Here is a 22,802-nt window from a genome sequence, read left to right as displayed (position 1 = left end):
GATACTGAACCCATGGGGCTCTACCACTGAACTACATCCCCAGACCTTTTTATTTTTGTTTTGTTTTGAGACAGTGTCTAAGTTTCCAAGCCTGGCCTCAAACTTACTATCCTCCTTCCTCAGCCTCCCAAATCACTGGGATTAGAGATAAATGCCTCTGCACACTGCTTTAAATATCTTTTTTGCTTGGTTTTGGCTCTAAGGATTAAACGCAGAGGCATTTAACCACTGCGTCACATTCCCAGCTCAATTTTGTGTTATTTAGAGACAGGGTCTTGTTGAGTTGCTTAGGGCCTCGCCAAGTTGCTGAGGCTGGCTTTGAACTTGCAGTCCTGCCTCAGCCACCCAAGCATATGATATAACTTTCCTTTAAAAACCTAGGATGCTTGCAGTCAAAATGCTGCCCATCTATTTTAACTACATAACAGAATCATGACTTAGTAGGTTCACTGTAGTTAATCTTCTCCAGACCATCTATCTCTAAACAGCGTCTTGCTTAACTTTTTGGAGACTGCAGTTTGGCATTTAGCTGCCCTCATGGTTGGTATTCATCCTTAACACTCACCATATTATATCCTGAAATTAATCTCTTTAAAGGAGATGGGAAACGATTAGTTCTTCTTTATAGTAAGTTTTAAACTTAGTATCATTTTTACTCTAACATGCTCAAGATAACTTTTTAGCCTGATTTGTTTGCAAAGGCCCTGGCCACATCAACATTTAGGAGCCTCATTTACAATGTAAGGACTGGTGGGCCTGCTCCAGCAGCAGGTGTGGCACCAGTAGGATGTCCTGATCTCTCCACCACAGCTGCCCCAGCTGAGGAGAAGAAAGTGGAAGCAAAGAAAGAGAATCTGAGGAGTCTGAAGATGACATGATCTTTTTGACTAAATTCTTGTAACATTCAAAAAAAAAAAAAAAAAACTTTAAAAATTGCTCAAGGTAAAAGATTCAGCAAACAACTGAAGAAAGGCAGAAAACTAGGAAGGAGGATCATTTAACATTGGGTACCTGCTTGTATAATGCTTTCTCAGTATCTCTGAGGTTAAAATTAAAATGTCTTGCCTGAGGTAACACAGCAAGTGAGCTGCAGAGCAGGGGACTCAGGATATTATTGCTGTGAAGGAATAAAATTATCTTCTGATAAAAAATATTCTCTTCTTGACAATGAACAAACCTAAGGTCTCTAGTAGCCCTGTTTTTTGAAAGTGGGCTAGCAGGGAGGATGTCCTTGTGTTCCCAGGAGACGAAACTAAAAATGTCAGAGTGAGGAAGATCTCAGGGAGCAGAATGGACAGCACTTGCACTTGAGGCAAGTGTTTATACTATATGTGATTATAATAGTTTATACAATATTAATCAGCTTTGAGTCATATAGTATGTACCAGATACTGTTCTAGGTGCTCTAAAAGTCATTTTTAAGCCTTACTTAGAATAACAAATGAGAGCAATATTAGTATTGCTATTAAATATATTCTGAAATTATCACATTATACCTGGGCATAGTTGCACACTTCTGTAATTCCAGGGACTCAGGAGGCCAAGAGGATCACAAGTTTGAGCCTAGCCTGGACAATTTAGCAAGACCCTGTCTCAAAAAAAAAAAAAAAAAAAAAATCACATTAGTTATTGCAGTGAAATAATTTGGCAACAGTCTGGCATAGTTAAGAACTGATATCCATGTGTGTAATCTTTGAGAAAAAGCCTTAGTAATAGATGGGCCTTCATACGTAATAGGTAACATAATTGTGCATAATAGTTCCCAAAGCAAAATGCAAATGAATATGTCCTCCCTCACTGTCATCAGGGAAGTCAAAAATGATTTTTTAATCTATCAAATTAAAAAAAAAACTTCTAAAGTAATACTAGCAGAAATTTGGAGCTACCATTCCCTGATGATAATAAATTTTCTGATAAAATCCTGTGGCAATGTGAAAAATTTCAAAAGCCTTTGGCCAATTAATTTAGTTTTATAAATCTACAGGAAGTATTACAAAGCAAAGATACTTACTACAGCTTTATTTATAATAGAAAAGTTTGAAATAACCTAAGTGTTCAACATCACAATAATGGTAAGTAAATGTTGGATTCCATATGACATTGACAATTTGAAAGGCAGAATATTTAGTTATGGAAAGTGTTTATGATGTGAGAAAAAATCATGGTATATATGCTTTGAATCCGTTTTTGTAAATAAAAATGTATATGTGAATAAAAATGTTACTAGCAGTTAGCTGATGTCTATCTCCAGAGGGTGGCATTAATAGGAATTTGCTTTACAGTAATTTCCAAATTTTCGACCAAGAAAATGCATTGTTTATCTTAGAAAACGTATTTTTTAAGGAAAAATTGTTTTCAAAGAATTTTGAGAAATATACTAAGAATATCATGTTAAGTAAAAAATAGGTTCTATGTGTGTACATGACAGTCTGGAGAAAAAAAATATATATAGGAAAAAAATAAAATCAAAGATGACCAAATAGCAATGATTGCTCATAAAGGGAGGGGCTGTGGAGGGTTTCCTGGTTAGGTGATTGTTAAGGCTTTTCCATATTTTCCGAATTTGCCTTCAGTTGAGCAAGTACTGTATTATAACCATAAAAGGGGATTATTCTCAAAACTGCTATAAATAGTAGTCATCTATTTCTAGTGAGAAAAATCTAGCAAGGCAGAAGTGTCTAGATGTGCTTACCTTCAGAGACATTGCATTTGACTCTGTAACTGTTGAGTGCTAAGAGTCTGGAGAAGTCATCTGAAAGCACAACAGTTAGCTTATCCTGAGGTGTAGGCAGTTATTTCATTTCAGATGTTTAAAAGGATACATCATTTTTATAAATCCAAGTTATTTTTCCCAGTATGATACCATATTTACACTAAGTTGTACATTTTTTTCCCAAACTGTAGGTGCTGAATCACCCAACTTGCCCTGCTAAGTATTAGGAAAGGCAAGACATGACTTGTAAATTGAATAGCCTTGGGGCGGGGGGCAGGAGTGTCTTGTACTTTTCTCCCAGGTATGCTTAAATAGATTAATATTGTGATCCCTAAGAATGTGGGTTTTTAGGAAATAAGTCTTTACAGATTCAGTATCTTAAAATCACTATATAGTATCATTTTGACCATCTCTTGCACTAGAGGCACAGTTGTGGCTAGACTGCAGGTCTTATGGCTTCCTCTGCTTTTTACTTTGCAAATGATTCACTTTAGGCTGTTCTGAGAACTCCTTCATTATTCATTGTCCCTCTTCAGGCTCCCAATTTAGCTAAGCTCATTCTCCAAAGCAATATTAACCAAAGTCAAGACTTGAGATCTGAAAATTATCTAGAGGGGAGCTAGGTTTACTTTGCCAGTTGTGAATATAAAATCTCTTAAATTGCTTAGGTTGTACCAACCTAAAGCATAAGAAAGAAATGTGCATATAACCAACAAAGAGTGTCTCAAATTCCACCCCCTTAAAAAAAAATAAAAAACACTGCCAACAGTTTAGTGTCCTCCAAGTGATTTCTTTGTGTGTATGTATATGAAGATAGAACTATATTTTTACCTTTTTTTCCTTAATACATCATGCATCTTTGTGTCCAGAATTAGTGAGCTATCCTGTTCTTTTGACGGTTGTGTAGTGTTCTGCTGTGTTCCATTGTGCCATAATTTATTTACCTGATCATCAGTTAATAGGATTCAGTCTTCAATGGTCAATTATCATTATTCATCCAACACTGAAGAAAAATGAAGCCACAAAAATCACCTTACATTTCTACATAGTTATAACGTACAAAGAACACGTGTTCATTTTCTACTTTGATCCTCTCTGTAACCTTTTTTTGGGGGAGGCAGAGGTACCGGGGGATTGAACTCAAGGGGCACTAGACCAATAAGCCACATCCCCAGCCCTATTGTGTATTTTATGTAGAGACAGAGTCTCACTGAGTTGCTTAGCGCCTCCCTTTCGATAAGCCTGGCTATGAACTCGAAATTCTCCTGCCTCAGCCTCCTGAGCTGCTGGGATTACAGGTGTGAGCCACCACACCCAGCTCATAATCTTTTTGAAATAGGCATCTGTGATGCCCACTGTACCAAAATGGATCAGCCAGACCTCCCAGTCAGTGAGAGCTAAAACTGGGATTTAAACTCTGAATTTTAAGCTCCTTATCTAGTGTCCTTACGCTAAGAAGGCTCCTGTCCTAGACTCATGCTTTGTATTGGAGTAGCTAAAAAGTTACAAGGCTTTAAGGTCACATCTGTAATCATTCCTGATTGGATTTTAATGTCTTGACTTTCAGTAGGCAAATTAAGCAATTGCCTCTTGGGAATGTCAGAAAGGGATAATTCAGATTGTAATTATTGGGACCAACTGCAGTATGGAAGCATCAGAATCACAAGGATGCAGCTGTCAAACATCTGTATAGTTTTTTGTTTTTTTGTTTTTTTGTTTTTTTGTTTTTTTTTTGGTTTAAACATTCTGAAAAAAGAAACATGGCACTCCTTGCTTCCATTCTTCCTCCTTCCCATTGTTTTGAAATGCATTTTTTATTCGACATATTTAGTCACAGTTGATTGGCTCATCCATTAATTTACTGTATTAATATGTGAGCTCACAAATGCAGAAACTATCTTGTTCATAGCTCTTCACCCAAACCCAGTATAGTATCAACGCCTAGCTGACAACCAACAATGTCTTGTAGTTGTGCTATTAAGAAACAGAATTTAAAATGCTTACTCAGATCAGACCTTGATATAATTAAGGCCCATTGTTACATAAGGCCAATTTCAAAATACATTGTTATTCATTTTATCACATCACCCCTAGGTTAGAAACAATTTGATAGCATAAGTCAGACAAGCTCTTGTAAGTCCCACATTACACTAGGAACAGTGGTGACAAACAGAAACTAAACTCCTGTTATGGTGTAGCTTGTGTCCTGAATATGATACTTAGAGTGATAAGTGTTAAAAGGAGAACAAAAGAGGGTAATGAAATCAAGAGTATGGGGAGGATTTGCACTTTAGACAGAGTAGCCAGGGGTGCCTGAACAAGTGGGTGACATTCAAGTAGAATAATGAGAAGACAGCCACATGAAAGGAGGAGAGTGAGTCTGAGGAATTCAAGGAATCACCCAAGGTCAGTGTCACTGGAGTAAAGGGAATGGAACCGGGACTGATGGGAATCAGAAAGTTAACAGAGACTGGCCACACAGAGCCTGGGAAGAATTTGTTCTCATTGCAAAGGGAAGCCTTTGCAGAATTGGTATGAAAAAATAATATAAAACATCATCATTTATGCCTTTGAAAATTACAATGCTGGTCATATATAACATTTTTTTAAATGTTAAAAAATAAATAATTAAATTTACAATGGTGCTGCTGGGCATGGTGGCTCACACCTGTAATCCCAGTGGCTCAGGAGGCTGAGGCAGGAAGATCAAGATTTCAAACCCAGCCTCAGCAAAAGTGAGGCACTGAGCAAGTCAGTGAGACCCTGTCTCTAATTAAAATACAAAATAGGGCTGGGGATGTGGCTCAGTGTTCGAGTGCCCCTGAATTCAATCCCTGGTACCCCCAAGAATTACAATGCTGTATGAAGTGGAACTAGACAAGAGAAGGGGGCTTTGTCCACTTTCTGTTGCTGTAACAATGCCAGAGGCTGGGTGATCTCTAAAGAAAAGAGATTTCACTTAGTCCACAGTTCTAGAAGCACAAGAGTGTGGCATCAGCATCTGCTTAGCTTCTGGCAAGAGCCACGTGCTAATCCATGCATGGAGGAAGCGTGTTAGAGGAAGTGGGGACATGCAGAAGAAAGGGGACAAAGGAACTGACCCACTTTATAATAACACACTCTCATGATATCTAACCCACTTTCACAGGTACTTTAATTCTTTCATGAAGGTGGAGCCCCCATGACCTAATTACCTCTTAAAATTCCCACTGCCTCTCAATACTATTACATTGGCAATTAAATGTCAACACATGTTTTGGTGGGAACAAATCACATACATCCAAACCAGAGCAGGGGCACTTACCCGAGAACCTGACACTAAGCTTTTGTCTGCAGAAAGTGGACACCTGGACTTCAAAAGGCAAAGTAAAGCTAGGCACAGTGGCATAGGCCTGTAATCCCAGCGTATCAGGAGGCTGAGGCAGGAGAATCACAAGTTTGAGGCCAGCCTCAACAATTTAGTGAGCCCCTAAGCAAGTCAATGAGACCCTGTCTCAAAGTTTTAAAAAGCTGAATGTGGCTCTGTGGTAAATCACCTCTGGGTTCAATCTCCAGTACCAAAAAAAAAGCAAAGTGAGTGAGGGAATAGTTTTTTGAAAACAGATGTGGGACAGCAGTTATCTTTGCAATGTTTAGGAAGAAACCCATCATTTTGTATTTCTTACAAAATGCTGAATTGTGGATTAGTACTAGTTTTTTTTTTATTTTTATTCTGTGTATGCTATGGATTGAATTGTATCGCCCCCAAACTCATACTGCAGTTCTAACCCCCAGTATTTCAGACTATGACTATTTGAAGATGGAGTCTTTAAAATAATATCAGTACGGTGGGCCCTAGTCCAAGCACTTACCCTTATAATAAAAGATTAGGACATAGACAAGCACAGAGCAAGGGGTAGAAAACCATGTGAAGACTCGGGTGATTGTCTGAATGCCAAGGAGAGAGACCTCAGAAGAAATTAACCCAGCCTGTGCCTGATCTTGGACTTCTAGTCTCCAGAATTGTAAGAAAAAAAAAAAAAAATCCACCCAGTCTGTGGTTTTTATAGCAGCTCTAGCATATTAACTATTTCAAATATTACATCACCAAATATTTTTAATGATTCCTAAAAATCCGCAAAGTAGTAGAATAATATGTACCAAACTGTTAACAATGGTTACTGCTGAAAGGTAAAATTATGAAGAATTTTTATTTTCTATATTTACATTTCTGAGTACTTTTAACTCTTTTTAAATGAATATATAATAGGTTTCTATTCAAAGGAAGGAGGAGAAGAGAACATGGACATGATTTCTCCAAGTAAGTGGCAGAAAAAGAAAACCTGAATCACAATTATTTTCCATTTCTTCTCCATCTAACAGCAAGAAGACCTTCAAGAAGACTGTGAGACTTTCAAAAATGCTCCTTAACAGGGAGCCACTACCTTTGTCTTCTCCCTTTTTTCTTGCTGCCTAGAATGCAGCTGTAGTAATTTAGGCTCTTGCAGTCACCTTGAGGCAAAAAATAATCCCAACAACAAAAAGAATACACACTACGAAAGAAGCCTGTGTCTGAAGGCTTCAGGGAGCGCCATGCCAACCCTGAGCTGCCTACCCCTGTCTTTCTTATGTGTGAGAATAAACTCAATGTAAGATTAAGCCAATGTAAATTAGGCCTTGGTTGCTTGCAAATAAGCCTAACGATAATTATTACAAAGGATTTTTCCAGTCAGTTAGTGGTAAAATTCATCAAATGGTACTTGGAAAAACAATTTTCAATATACTTTAAAAAAATTTTTTTTTGTAGTTGTATATGGACATCATGCCTTTATTTTACTTATTATTTTTAATGTGGTGCTAAGGATTGAACCCAGTGCCTCACACATGTTAGGCAAACGCTCTGCCACTGAGCTACAACATGAGCCCTCAATATACTTTTTTAACCATTACAAATTTTAAAGACTTCCTTTCCCATGGTCCTCCATTTTCTCTGAAGTGCAAAGCAGGATTTTATGATGTGAAATGAGGGTTTGTGTCTCCTGAGGTGGGTGGGTGGCTAAGTATCAGGATCGACCTGGGGGGGTAATGAAACAGGGGTAGGCTAGAGATACTTTAAAAAATATATAAAAAATAAATCATTTTGTTATTAAAATTAAAACCAAATATTTCAATTTTTAAAATGAATTTTTTCAAAATTTTCCAAAAAAATGTATTTTTATATTTAAATTTTGAGTAGATGGATACTTTACAAAAGGTTACCTTTGTTTTGGTTATTGACATCTTGACACCTCATTTAACTATTTGAATAATTTCTGTTATTAAAAGAAAAAAGATTTCAAGACATGAGGGAGTATGGTGATAGCCTGGTTATATCTGTGTTTGAATGGTGGCTCTGCCTTTACACATTCAAGTGTCAGCCATCCCTTCTGTGAAAGAGAACAACTGGGACTGTGACAAAAAAAATAAGCAATAATAACATTTGAAATAATAACATTTGAAAGTGTTTAACACTCAGTAAAAACTAGCGTCCCTTTACTTTATCAATTTATTTCTACCTCATATAAAGTCCAAGTGTTTTCAGGTTTTTCTATGGCATGTCTAATCTCATCAAGGAGCACATGTGGGCCCCACTTATATTAGCTATAATATAACTTCATAGTGGGCTATGAAGATACTCTTGCATAATTAATAATTACAGTTGGCATTCAGTACTACATGCCAGGCACATGTCATGCATTTTTGTTTATTCTTTCCCCCAAACCTTGAAAAATAGTAGCTATTAATATGATTATAAGGAAGTCAGTGAGAAATTAAGTAAATGGCCCAAGGTTGCATTCACTTGGCAAAAAAAACAGTATCTGACCCCAGGTGGTAGGGATCCCAAGATGGTATAATTGATTACTATACTGCAGAAATAGGTTAATAGCTTTTTCTGCCAGGGAGTCAAAGAGGTGATTTTCCTGGTCAGTATGAAGCGCTCCCTTTTAAAGTTAATAATGACTCCCTGTGGGACTATCCGCAAAATCTACACAGACTATGGCACTTGTTCTCTAAGAGTGACTGTTCCCCTAAAAATCCTAAAAGAGAGGTTTAAATGACCTCTTTTGAGACTTTGTTAAAGAACCAGTTCTGATACACTCACTTTTGTATCTTCTCGATTCAGTGAATTTCATCATTCTGTTGCACAAACAAAAGAGGAAGATCAAAGGGCTGGGATTTAGCCCTTGTTCCAGAAAAAGCTTAGCAAGCAAAGAAAACCAGGAAGACCACTGTTTGATGACCACAAAGATAATTTCATCTTTCAAGCTCTTTTCCATTCTTTAATACAGTATCTATAAATAGCAGGCTTTAAGAATTGTTTAGGGGACAGATGCATGACACATGCCTGTAATCCCAGTGACTGAGGAGACTGAAATAGGAGAACTGCAAGTTCCAAACCAGCATCAGCCATTTAGTGGAGACCCTGTCTCAAAATAAAAAGGACTGGGTTTAATCCCCGGTACCCTTCTTTAAAAAGAATCATTTAGGGAAAGCAATGAATGACACTAGCTTCAGTGATCTCTGGGAAACATGATGACAGGCTCACCACCAAGTATAGTGGTATACACCAGATGTACATAGTATATACCAGATGTTCAGCCTGCTGCTGCATTCTCGTAGGTTACAGGAACCACAGGAGTCCTGACCTAGGAGGAAAAAATGGCTTATGCTATAGTGAATGCTCTGTCACCAAGATCCCTTTAGAACCAGGTGCTCAAACCTCAGCTGCTGAAAGTGTTGGCTGATGGCTCACAGCTGAGCCTCTCCCTCTGGGAATTGCCTTCTCAGGAAAATCCACAGGCTAAGTGCTAAACCCTCTCTTCCCTCAAGACTGGACACCTGGATTAGCTTATCCAACTCCAGACCTCCCCAGGCCTCCCTAGACCTCTTGCTAGTGCATCTCAGTCCTACTTCTCTTGACCCATCCTCTTTCCTTTGCTGACACAGGAACGTTGCTCCTGAGAGCACTCACCAGGAAAGTTCTGACCTAAGACAAACTCAAATTTCTTCCTATTCAGTTGAGAGATTCCTGCTATCCCTCAAAACAACAAATTATCTTTTCCAGCAAGAATATTTTTATTGCTTACACAAATGAAGTAAGGGTAAAACAAGACAGCTAAATGTCTAACAATGTTACCTTGGTACAATCTGCACTATTAACAAATCTTCACACACTCAGCAAACACAAATGTTGGATCACCTGCTCAGTAGCAACATGGAGAACATGACAAGTAGGGTTGAAAGTTTACCCAAATGAGTTGGAAAGGGTCCACATGTTTCCAAAATCTGCACACAGATATTCATAGCTTTATTCATAATTCCTAAATCCCAGAAGCAGCCAAAATATACTTCAGTTGGTTAATGAATAAACTGTGGTACATCCAAATTATGGAATGTTATTCAGCACTAAAAATAAATGAACTATCAAGTCATGAAAAGACATGGTAGAAACATAAATACATACTACTAAGTTAAAGAAGTCAATCTGAAAAGGTTAGATGTTGTGTGATTCCAACAATGTGACATTCATGAAAAAGGCAAAAACTATGGTGAAAGTAAAAGGATTGGTAATTGCTGAGGGTAAAGGGGAAGAAGAGTGAAAAGGCAGAGCCATAAAACTATTCCGAGTGATATTATAATGGTTCATACATATTATTGTACATTGTCAAAACCCATAGGATGAACCCTAATGTAAACTATGAGCTTTAGTAGATAATTGTGTTTCACTGTAAGTTCATCAATGTTAACAAACTGTGCTGCTATAAATAGCAGAGGTTTGGGGACCATGCATGGAAACTTGATAATTTTTTTTCTGTGACTCTAAAACTGCTCTTAAAAAAATGGGTATGTCAAAAAAAATCAGAAAAGCAGAAATGTCCAAAGCACTGGAATTTGGCAGGTAAACCATTCTGGACTAAATAGAATGGTGAAAAATGGAATAGGAAGGAAGGTTATGACCTTGTAGCAAAGAGCCTAAGATGGTAAAGTGAGTTACTGGGACTTTGTCCTATAGATGAAAGGGTGCCGTTGAGGATTACTGAGCAAGGAACTTGGGTAAAAAACAGATTATTTTAGGAAGATCCCTCTGGCAGCTATTCTGTGAGAATTGTGGAAGATTAACTGTAGACAGACTTGCTTAAAAACAGGAATAAAACACAAGTGCCTGGACCAATAAAGAAAAGGGTATACAAAAGATCATCCAGGTTTTGGTTACTAACTGGATACAAGATGAAGAAAATGATTCCATGAGAAAAATCACACATCATTTTCAAAATTTTGCATTATTTCATTCACTAAACATTGACTGAATACCATGTGCTCAGTTCTATCAGTTCCATCTCCAAAATTAATTCAGAATGTGCTTATTTCCCATTTCTGTAGATCTCACATTCAATCTAGTTACCAGTACTTCTCTTCTGAAAGATGGCTGAAGCTTCTTAATTCTAGCCTCCTCTCCACTCTGGTGACTCCATACAACCACCAGTGATCATTTTATACAAAAATTGGGGTCACTTGCCTAAATCTCCAATTGCTCCCCATTGCACTGAGAATAAAAACCAAACTTCTTAGGAGGGTTTTTGCCTGATGTCCCACCTCAGTGGACTGCCTCTCTTTCACCACCCTGGGCCTTCACTCTGGGCCTGTCTCCATTCTGTCCTTGGATAACTCCTCCTCAGCCCCCAGATCACAGTTTAAAGAGACTGTCTTTTTAAAGAGACAGGTTACACATGTTATTCTATTCTTGGTTACCTTCCATTTTATGTATATATACATAAAATATATATGTATATATGTATGTAATTACTGAACATATTTTCTTTCTTCAAATACTGTGCATATTCATTCATGCTTCTATTTAATACCTGTCTCTAAAAGCCCTTTCTTTTTTAGTGGTGCTGGGCATCAAACCCAAGGACTTATGACTGAGCTACAATCCCAGCCCCTGCCATGTGTATTTTTTTTAAGGATTTTTTTTGAGAATTTTTTAATATTTATTTTTTAGTTTTCGGTGGACACATCTTTTTATTTTTATGTGGTGCTGAGGATCAAACTCAGCGCCCTGCACATGCCAGGCAAGTGCACTACCACTTGAGCCACATCCCCAGCCCTGGCATGTGTATTTGAACAGCATTTCTGGCATGCAAGTATGGTCACTGTTGTCAAGGTCCATTAATGTGTGTGTGTGGGGGGGGGAACAATATTTGTTGATGGATATGTTAATCAGCTTTTCATCAATTTGACCAAAATATCTGACAAGAACAACTTACAGGAGGAAAGATTTATTTTGGCTCATTTATTTCAGAGGCTTAAGTCCATGTTCAATGAGCTCCACTGCTCTGGGCCTGAGACAAGGCAGAATGTTATGGTGGAAGGGCATGGTGGAGGAAAGCTGCTCAGCTCATGGCAGCCAGGAAGCAGAGCAGAAGAGGAGGCCAGGGAGAAGATCCCTAAAATCCTTTTCTTATGAGGAAGCAAAGTCCATTAGTACATCTACTACTATGTTCCCAGCATGTGGCTTAGGCCTAAGAATGGTAATACACATGCAATAAATATTGTTAAATGTGTAAATATACCAGACTGTGTCCTAACTGTGGTGGGTGAATCAAACATGAAATGGATACAGATCACATGTTGGAGGAATTCACCCTCCAATAGAGGAGATCTGACTGAAACAAACATTTAAGGCAATTAACATCACAGGAAACACTACCAGTCCTGAGGAAGGGACATGTCTTATAGCCATGTGAATCACAAGAGACTCTGTTGATAACATTGTACTGGGTGCTGAATGGAGGGAAAGCCTATACAAAGGCACCAGTCTAAGGAAGCATAGGGCAGATGTAGACAAAGGTGGGTGGATCGATTGAACTTGAACATGGAGTACAACAAGACCAAAACAAAAAGACTGGAAAGCAGAGGTAGCACTAGATTGTCAAAGAGTTCATTGGCCAGGCTAAGAATTCTGGACCCTGTTCTAGAGGCAGTGTTGGGTAATGACTAGCCTTTTAAAAATACTTTCAAATACACAATAAAAGTTGAAATAATAGTACAATAAACATTCATATATTTGCCACCTAGATTTAACAACATTTTACCATGTTGGCATATTTGTTATCTAGAGCAGCATATTTGTTAGCATTGATGAATCTACATGTTGCTTGATCCATAGATAGAGGGGTGTGTGTGTGTGTATGTGTGTGTGTGTGCACGTGTATATGCATTTTAAATATATGTATATACTCATATACATATATATGTATATATACTTTTAAAATATATACATATTACTAGTTTTGGGTGACTTCCTTTCCTTTTTCTTTCTTTCTTTTCTTTTTTTTTTTTTTTGTTGAGTCGTTTCAAAGAAAATTGCAGACAATATAATTCTTCACTCCTAAATATTTAGCAAATTTTTTCAAATTTTTGATGTTTGCTTTCCTATCATTATGCTGAGCAAATGTAAGAACCGCCTAGCAACATCTAATACAAATATATTTTCAAATTTTCCCATGTCCCATCAGGATCAGAAAGGCAATTTTTTGCAGAATCCAATGAAGCATTTGATGGTGTTCTTGTTTTGTAATTCAGAACAATGACCCCTGACTCTTTTGTTTGATATTGATTATCCATAGTCTTTATGTCTTATCTTCTATAAAACAGTTGTCTTATAGAATGCTTTACATTCTTGATTTAACTGATTGTCTCCTTGGGGGTATGTCTAACTGGTATGTCTAACCCCTGTAAATTGGAGGTCAGATCTAAAGGTCTGATTAGATTCAACTTCAACATTTCTGGCAAGGAAACTTCATTAATTTGTGATGTATATTTCATGCTGGAGCACACCAGGGACCTCCTAAAACTGTTGGTGTGTTAGTGATGCTAAATTGAATACCTGGTTTAAGGAGGGGACAGCCCAATCCACCTGATGTGAAAGTATGTGTTTCTTCTTTGTGATCACTAAGTGACCTGAGGGATGCTTGGCAACATAACTCATATTTTTGTAGTTGTTTGCAATTTATCAACCCATTCAAGTGCATTTAATCACAATAGCATCCCTCTCAAGTTTCATTTCTTTTAGAAGTAAAAATTTAGCCTTGGAATGTTTAAATGATTCTTCCAAGGTCTTAGAGTTAATAAATAGCAAAGAAAGGACTCAAGCATAAATAAGTTAACTTTAGTTCACTTAAAAACTTAATCTCTGGGGCTAGGGGTATAGCTCAATTGGTAGAGTGCTTGCCTTGCATGCACCACAAAACCCCAGCACAACAAATCATCATCATCATCATCATCATCATCATCATCATCATAATCTCCAATAGTCTAGGCTGAATATTTTTAGAGTATTATTTCTCCATACTTCAATAAGTATTTCTCTCCTTTTGAAGCCATTTTCTAAAAAAAGAAGTTTTTCTTTACTTTCTTGAAATTTGTTTTTACAGGCTCTCAAAGCTATTTCTATTGCCCACTCAACTGGCAAAGTGTAACAGGTGCTGGATTCCCCAAAATATCTCGCTTTTGACAACATTCGTAACAATAGTTCAGAATATTTAAATGATACACTAGTTGCTTAATTTGTATTTTTTGTAACCTGTAAACAAAGTCAATTGATCAAAAGTAACGAATTTCTGTCTAAAGCACATACATGCGTATTTGTGATGCTAACACCAAGTATCTTTAGGCCTGAAAGAGACATAAAGTTAGATCCTGCAAATCTATTTGCCCCCAAAGCTAGGTCAGCAACTCGTGAGGACAGAGTTAATAGAGGCATGTGACAGTCTCGAATCAAATGATAAGGAGTATGGTGCGATGCTGAGCGAACCAGGGTAGGAAATTAAAGGGATCGTGGATCCAGCAGGGGCCTGTGGAAATTATTTCTGCTCCCCCCACCCCGACCCCGAAGCTGGGTTTCCAGCTCTTGAGAGCGAAGCGGGACCTTTAAGAGGACTCAGGAGGGGCCTGATCGCCAAGAGTCACTATCTGTCGGATCACCTCTTCCTAAGAAGACATTATGGAGGACTTAATTCATAAAGAAGAAATACGACATCGCGCCCACATCAAACAAGAGGAACCAACTAGCTGTCGTCTCCACCAACTTCCCTAAAGCTGGAAGCAGGCAGGCACGCCCCCAAATCACTCTTCCCGGATTTTATTGGTTGTCCAAGTCTGCCCCTCTCTCATGAAAATCTCTTTCATTGGTCAGTATTCCCAAGCTCCTGCTTTCACAGACAATTCCCGGAACCAATCATCTCCACGAATCGCCCCGCCTCTCCGTCGACACGTGAGTGACATAGACGCTAACCAATAAGAAATGAAATTAAGAATGTGACGAAAGGCTCCTCCTCCCAGGCTCAAGCGATCAGTAAATGGTAGAAAGGGTTGAGCGGCTGATACCAACCACCAATCCGTAAGAGCGGAAGAGGACGATGAGAAGAGTGATGGGAGGTGGTGACGTGGCGGTGACAGAAGCATAAACTGAAATGAGCGGCGGAAACACTAGCCAATCGGCAAACAAACTGGCCGGCACTCTGCATTCCCCCATCCTCCCAGACTTCAGAAAAGCGCCAATGAGGTTGTACATGCATCTGATTGGCCTTCATCTGAACCAATCAAAGGCGGAGCGTGTGGACGCGTCCCACCCTGGGCTCTCACTGGGCGGAGTAGAATGACAGGCCCGAGAGAAATGCCAATGTCCGCGGGGTCTTCCACAAGTGACACTCCGCGGCACCAATCGACGTCCTCCACCCCGGTCACCGAGCCCTCCTTCCTCCGGCGGGCCTGGCGGGGCGGGGACGCTGCGCGGCGGCGGCTGATGCGCTAGCCGTGTGGGGCGCTCGGGGCGGCGGCAGCGGTGGCGGCGGCTCTCGTAGGAGGTTCCGGTCTTGTATCTCGGGGCGGCGGCGGCTCATGGCGGCGACCGAGCTGAGAGGAGTGGTGGGGCCGGGCCCGGCAGCCATTGCAGCTCCTGGCGGCGGCGGCGCAGGTCCCCCAGTGGTGGGAGGAGGCGGCGGCCGCGGAGACGCGGGGCCCGGCTCCGGGGTCGCGTCAGGGACGGTGGCCACGGCAGCTGCGGGCGGCCCGGGCCCGGGGGCCGGGGGAGTGGCGACGGCTGGCCCAACCCCTGCGCCGCCGGCTGGGGGCTCGGGCGGCTCGGGCGCTGGGGGTTCGGGCTCGGCTCGAGAGGGCTGGCTCTTCAAATGGACCAATTATATCAAAGGCTACCAGCGGCGGTGGTTCGTGCTGAGCAACGGGCTTTTGAGCTACTACAGGTAACTGCTTCCGGGGCGCCGACACTCACCTTGCCTCCCCCACCACAGCCCACAGCCCTGGCGCCCGGCGCCCTCACCAGCAGGCACGGCAGCCAAGGTCGCCCCAGGCCCTTTTCTTTCACTTGCGCAAACTGACAGTCGGTGGTGACAGGAGTCCACTTCCACGAAATTGAAAGCCCCAGGACTTGTACCCGCACCCATCCCCTGTTACCCCCATTGGTGCCATATCTCTCCTTCCCTGGCCTTTCCATCATCAATTGTTTGGAGAGCATCTGTTCTTCCATTGTGTTTCCACCACCACATGGGTGGGATTATTAATTGTGCCAGCAAGACACTGTTGTAGGCGCTAAGGGACACATAGAAGAGCAAAGCCTAAGCACTGCTCTCAAAGAACTTAACAGTGAAAGTCCCAAAGTCTAGTTATTTATGCTCAGTCTCTAAAATTCAAGGTTATTCGTAGCCCTTGATGTACCCGACCTTAATCTCTCCACAGTCAGGCACCAAGACACCATACACAAGGTGTCCTCAGGATTCTGCCCCTTGCCTTTCTTATCTCTCCAAGACTTATGCATACTTTCAACCTTCTGGACAGCCCAGACTGGAGATGTGCCCTCTTGCTTTGCTCTTATTTTCGTTTGCCCCACCCCCTCCCGTGGAAATGTTTGTTGTATCCAACACTTCTGTGATCTTTTTGGTTAGTTAGAATTATGTTTTATTAAAATAAGAATCCATGTCTTTGGTATGATTATTTCTGTTCAACATTGTTTATTTTGGAATAGTTAATATATACTTATCCTCAGTGACTCAGAACGTGGTCATAACATGCTGTTGGGCTTCTCATATTACTATGTATAAAGGTGTTGATTTGGGGATGGGATACAAATATTCCCCAAAGGCTGGACATTGTGGCTGGGTGTTTTAGGTATAGTATTTGATTGACTCCCAGCAAAAACCTGTGGGAGTTAGACAATATTTCCATCTTTCTGATGAGAAAACTGAGATTCAGCATGGGCAACTTTTTCCCAAGGTCTTGGAGGAGTCAGGATTTGAAACTAATTCTGTTCACACCAACATAACCTAAAAACCAGGTTAGTGTTACACAAATCAGTCAGATACAGAGGTAAATTACTTATCTAAAGCAAGTAAGTATGGATTATGGTTACTGTATATACTTTATACAAAAAGTGTGTTTTACAGGAGACTTTGCTCAATAAACTGGCATTTCTCAGTGAACATTTTCCTAAAGACCATTCTGTTTGGGACCCAAAACACTGCTGTTGAAGAGTGACTCACTTTTTGTTCCTTTTCCTTGACTGTAATCATTCTGCTACCAGGTGAATTTCTTTCTTTCTTTCTTTTTTTTTTTTTTTAACCATACGATTTATTTTTGAGAATTTCAAGAAGAGATTAAAGATGGGAGCTGGAGGTTGTTGGTGAGAACACATCTTTTTTTTTTTTTTTTTTTGGTATCAGGATTGAACCCACAGGTGCTTAACCACTGAGCAACATCCCCAGCCCTTTTTATTTTTTAGTTAGAGACAGGGTCACACTAAGTTGCTTAGGGCCTCGCTAAGTTGCGGAGGCTGGCTTTGAACTCACAGCCCTCCTGCCTTAGTCTCCTGACTTGCTGGGATTATAGGTATGTGCCACCATGCCCAGCCAGAACACATTCTTAGCTGTAAGGTGCCTCGTGTAACTCCTCCTCACTGCTTAAACATTAATTGTGAAGTTGTATATATCATCTACATTATTGTATTTAGAATTGATCTTAATATAACCATTGCTAACTTCTCATCTAGGATAATCAGTTTAGTCTAAAATTTTACTCTGCCCCAGTTTTTTCCCCTACTCAAGTTCATGCTTTCTGGTTACTATGACTGTTACTCTAATGTTCAATGTTCCTGACTTGATTCCTCAAACACTATTAATACTGTTTGCCCATTTTAAAAAATTGTACATCAGGTAAGGGCCTTAACATATGGTCTTTCCTTTCCTTTTCATCCAAGTTATGTTATCTGCTTTCCAGGTCACTGGATCCTTTGTTCAGTACCAGTCTTGATCAGTGTTGATCACTATCTTTTTAAGTATTTGTAACTACTTTCAACATTTCTCCTATGATAGCTAGTGGTACCTGCCTAATTGCAAATAAAACTTCTCTTAAGACATATTCATTCACTTATTGAGAAACATGTGATTGGCCTGTCCTTAACAGCTAGTATGTTCCCCACCCATAAACCAACCAAGCAACAGGATCTAGATTATCAAATCTCTTCAGTACCCTCAAACTTGCTGTGAAGTACTTCTTTCCAACTATTAGCTATTTATTCTTCACAACAGGGTACTTCTGGTCCCCGTCTCCCTTTTGGATTATTTAGCCAAATTGTCGTTCCTCCTGTTTTCATGCCTCTTAAACTGCAATTTCTTGTGTATCCTCTTTGCAAAATATTATTTCCCTTTTAAATGAAATTATGTCCTTCCTAGACCATCACTTTTTACCTATCCTGTGCTTCCTTCTATACCTGGTTACATAGATGATCCATTACTTAAAACCTTATATAGAATCCAGGCTCTCCCAGAAGCAGCATGATAGGCTATATTATTAATTTTCATGACTAGCTCTAAGAGATTAAATTACTATTTCAGCTGACCTTTTCAGGCAGAGGTTTCTAGCCAGAAAATACCACCCAGTACTTTAGTGTCTTAAAAACTTTTCTTTTTTTTTTAATATTTATTTTTTAGTTTTAGGTGGACACAATATCTTTATTTTTTTATTTTTATGTGGTGTTGAGGATCGAATCCAGCGCCCTACACATGCCAGGCAAGCATGCTACCGCTTGAGCTACATCCCCAGCCTTAAAAACTTCTTGCAAGAGAAAAGAATCTTTCTAGATTCTCACTAGTCATTTATAACCATAGGTGTATCTACCTAAACTTCAAGAGCTTTGAGGTCAAGCTTGCCTTATTTCCAGGGTTCCTTGCAATCTCTTAAGTTGTTGTATACTTTATGCTGTTTGAGAAACTTCTTTAGTGTGTGAAGATGACCCATGCAGAAAGAGATTCCTAGGAAGTAGTTAGTGAAAAGTGCCAATAAGGAGGAATGTGATAGAAGGTCCAAGTGGCACCCTTGGAAGAGAAAGCAAGGGTGAGCCAGCCTGTCAGCTGTGTGTCTGTAATTCGGTCTGCATTATGCATAATGTAACTGAAGCTTGGGGGTGGGGAGGTAAGAATAGAAAACACAGGGATTCACATTACAGTGTGGCAGGTGCAGAGGATGGAAAATGGCCCAGTCCATTGAGACCCCCCTGGTGATCCCATACAGCTCAGTTGTGCATTGGAGGAGAAAAAAAAAAAAAAAAACTGTTTCATGTGACAAACCAAATGACAGCAAATCTGTCTTCCTAAGCATAGTAAACACACTTTTTCCAACATACCAAATCTTAGTTTCTGGAGAATGGGGCGTATGCCGCCTCTGGCATGCAGGAATTCTGGATGTGCCAGGTGTGTTTGGCCACTTGGCTTCACTGAAGAGGAAATGATTCTGCTTTGTACTGTGGCATTTGGCAAAGGACTTTGACCTCTTTATGTTCCCGGTTGGACAGGGAAAAAACTGCATGCAGTCTAAACATGCAGGTCCCTGGGCATAACCAGCATGGTGAAGAAATTAGCACAGTTTTCTCTGTATACACAATTGTGCTAGAAGCTTGTTATTTTATGTGAAGTGCCTTGTGGCTTGTTGTCACCAAGTAGTGCTGTAAAGTTCAAAAGTTAGCCTATTAATAGAACTGTCAGTCAGTAGAGACTGGGAAAATTTTTACACCCAGTCCTCAGTGCAGATCTGCTGAATCTTTCCTAGCTATTAATAGGATGGCTTAGGAGTTCCTACCAATAGAAGTCTGTGGACCTTAGAAAAGAACATATTCCAAAAAGATTAAATGTCTGGTGATTCTTTAATAATTCTTTCTTTGCTCTCTCAGATGGGCAATTATTCTTATTTCATATCATTTGAGCTATAGCCAGCATTTAATCATTGAAACATTTAAAGATGCCTTTTTACACTTCTACAGTATAATTCTAAGCATGGTGTGACAGTTCTGATTTGGGCTGATTTACAGTGAGGGGGATGGTTCAGTTTATAGAAGACAGAACTATTCTTAGGGAATGAGATTGTCATACAAAATTTTGTTGCAAGGGATATAAACCTTTATAACTTGCTAAGTAGAGAGTAACTCCTGACTGTGGAAAGGCAGGAGGGAATTTTTTGAGGTGAGGTTCTACATTTTGATTGTGGTGGTCATACAGTTGTATACACTTGTCAAAACTCACTCAGTTGTACACTTGAGACTACTGAATTACTATTGCAAATAGTTATACCTCAATAATGTCTATTTTTAAAAGGTTAATAGCAAGAGGAACAGTGGAAGAATAAAATTTGTTTAAGAAACAATTCTTAAAGGCTCTGAAATAAATTCCCAATATATTGTTTCTTGAATTTTAGGGGGGCTGTTTGCAGGAACTATAATTAGATTTCTAAGATTACCATATTTTCAAGGACTCAGAATTATGTAAAGAAATGAAATGTGTTAAAGGATAATCCACCCATTACCTTTTTCTTGAGCTTGTTTTTGTCTCACTTTTGCAGGTCAAAGGCAGAAATGAGACATACCTGCCGTGGTACCATTAACCTCGCCACAGCCAACATCACTGTGGAGGACTCCTGCAACTTTATCATTTCCAATGGGGGCGCTCAGACCTACCATCTGAAGGCTAGCTCAGAAGTGGAGCGACAGCGCTGGGTGACTGCCCTAGAACTGGCCAAAGCCAAGGCTGTGAAGATGCTAGCAGAATCAGGTAGGAAGCAAAGAAGACCTTGCCTGGAAAGCTTTCCATATGTCCCCATTATCTTTTGTTCCTCATTGTGTTTTGTCCTTTGATTATCACCTCTCTTAAATGTCCCTAGCTACTTTTCATCATACAGTATTTCTCCAGGAGTGGTGGTTCTCAATTGGGGTCAATTCTGTCTCCTCCAGGCAATTTCTGGAGATATTTTTAGTTGTCACAACTGAAGGAGATGCTACTGTCACCTAGAGAGAAGAGGCTAGGGATACTGCTAAACTCCCTACGATGCACATAACCATCCTTCACAACAAAAAATTAATCTGGCCAAGATTGAAAAACTAGACATCATTCTTGTGCTTTTATTCTGTGTGGGGGAGAGGAGGGCACAGGGGCTACTGGGAAATGATCCCAGGCCATGAATAATATAGGCAAGTGCTCTACTACTGAGCTATATCCCCAGTGCCCCACCCACACATTTAAAACTTTTTTTTCTTTTTGGTCCTGGGGATTAAACCCAGGGGCACTTTACCACTGAACTATACCCCCAGTTCTTTATTTTTATTTTTTATTTTGAGACAGAGTCTTAATTATTTTGCCAAAGCTGGCCTTCAACTTGTGATCCTTGTGCCTCAGCCTCCTAAGAAGAATGCCAGTTGACCACCTTAACTTTTTGAGACATAATAACTTTATTATGAGGTCAGTCTTAGGAGTATTACAATTTGTAATTTGGATCGATCCCTACTTTTTTCTCCTAAAGTCTTACTTGTTAAGTTGAAACAATTTTTATAGATGATGAAAAACCATATATTTCCTATGAAAAAGACTTCATTTTGCAACATTAAACTAAAAGAAATAACCTAGTTGTATTTTTTATTTTTCTTCAAGGAAAGTGGTAGAATTTGCCAATGAGATGTTGATAGCTTTTTGGGGGTGGGGTGGGGGATAGTACTGGAAATTGAACCTAGGGGTGCTTAACCCACTGAACCATATCCCCAGCCGCCCTCCCCTCCTTTTTTCTATTTTATTTTGAGACAGAATCTCAAAACTGAGTTGCTTAGGGCCTTGCTAAGTTGCTGAGGCTGGCTTCTAACTCACAATCCTCCTGCCTCAGCCTTTCAAGCCGCTAGGATTACAGGCATGTGCCACTGCATCTGGCTGAAATGTTGATAGTTTAATGAGCTTGTTCACTAAGAGTTTTGTCTGTTATTTATCTTATTTTCTGTCATTTCCCCTACTATATTTAATATCTATTAAGCAATGAAAGGAAAATTCACTGTTTTCTAATTTTATTCATTTATTTTGTATTTTGATCTTGGTCTTGCTTCTCTGACAGGCAAGTCTTGTCTTATTTCTTTTAGTTTTAGTGATGATGTTAGTTCCCCCAAAGGAAGTGACACTGCTAGAAAGGCCTTTTGCAGTTAAAAACTGTTAAGTACAAAACTATAGTAACAGGTACAACAGAGCTTCTTTCTTTGACTTATTATCAGAGAAGACTTTGCATTACTTTTATAGTAGTTTTAGTATCAAATGAGTTCATCATGAGATTCCGGAGCTCTCCTTCAGAAAAGATGAATTAATGAAACTTTTTTTGGGGGGTGGGTACCAGGGATTGAACTCAGGGGTACTAGGCCACTGAGCCACATCCCCAGCCCTATTTGTGTTTTATTCAGAGACAGAGTCTCACTGAGTTACATAGTGCTTCGTTTTTTTGCTGAGGCTGGCTTTGAACTTGCCGTCCTTCCCCCTCAGCTTCTCAAGCTGCTGGGATTACAGGCATGCCCCACCATGCCTGTATTTTATTCATTTATTTATATATGGTGCTGAGAATCAAACCCAGTGCCTCACCACATGGTAGGCAAGTGCTCTACCACCGATCCACACCCTTAGCCCCTTAATGAAATTCTTTTTTTTTTAAAGAGAGAGAGAGAATTTTAATATTTATTTTTTAGTTATCGGCGGACACAACATCT

General features: G+C 39.7%; 1 protein-coding gene across 1 annotated transcript in view; it reads left to right on the top strand.

Annotated features, from left to right (window-relative positions):
- Window positions 1-15,514: 15,514 nt before the first annotated feature.
- Window positions 15,515-22,802, top strand: part of Osbp (oxysterol binding protein) — a 31,062-nt gene continuing 23,774 nt past the window's right edge. The window contains exons 1-2 of the mRNA XM_076847286.2: window positions 15,515-15,996; window positions 20,636-20,844. Of these exons, the coding sequence (XP_076703401.2) occupies window positions 15,635-15,996; window positions 20,636-20,844 (571 nt within the window). The 5' untranslated portion in view covers window positions 15,515-15,634. The remainder of the gene's footprint in view (window positions 15,997-20,635; window positions 20,845-22,802) is intronic.

Source organism: Callospermophilus lateralis, chromosome 2 (genome assembly GCF_048772815.1).
Source record: "Callospermophilus lateralis isolate mCalLat2 chromosome 2, mCalLat2.hap1, whole genome shotgun sequence".
Taxonomy (NCBI): domain Eukaryota; kingdom Metazoa; phylum Chordata; class Mammalia; order Rodentia; family Sciuridae; genus Callospermophilus; species Callospermophilus lateralis.
Note: the sequence above shows the minus strand (reverse complement) of the source record. Positions and strands in the feature narration are given on the sequence as shown.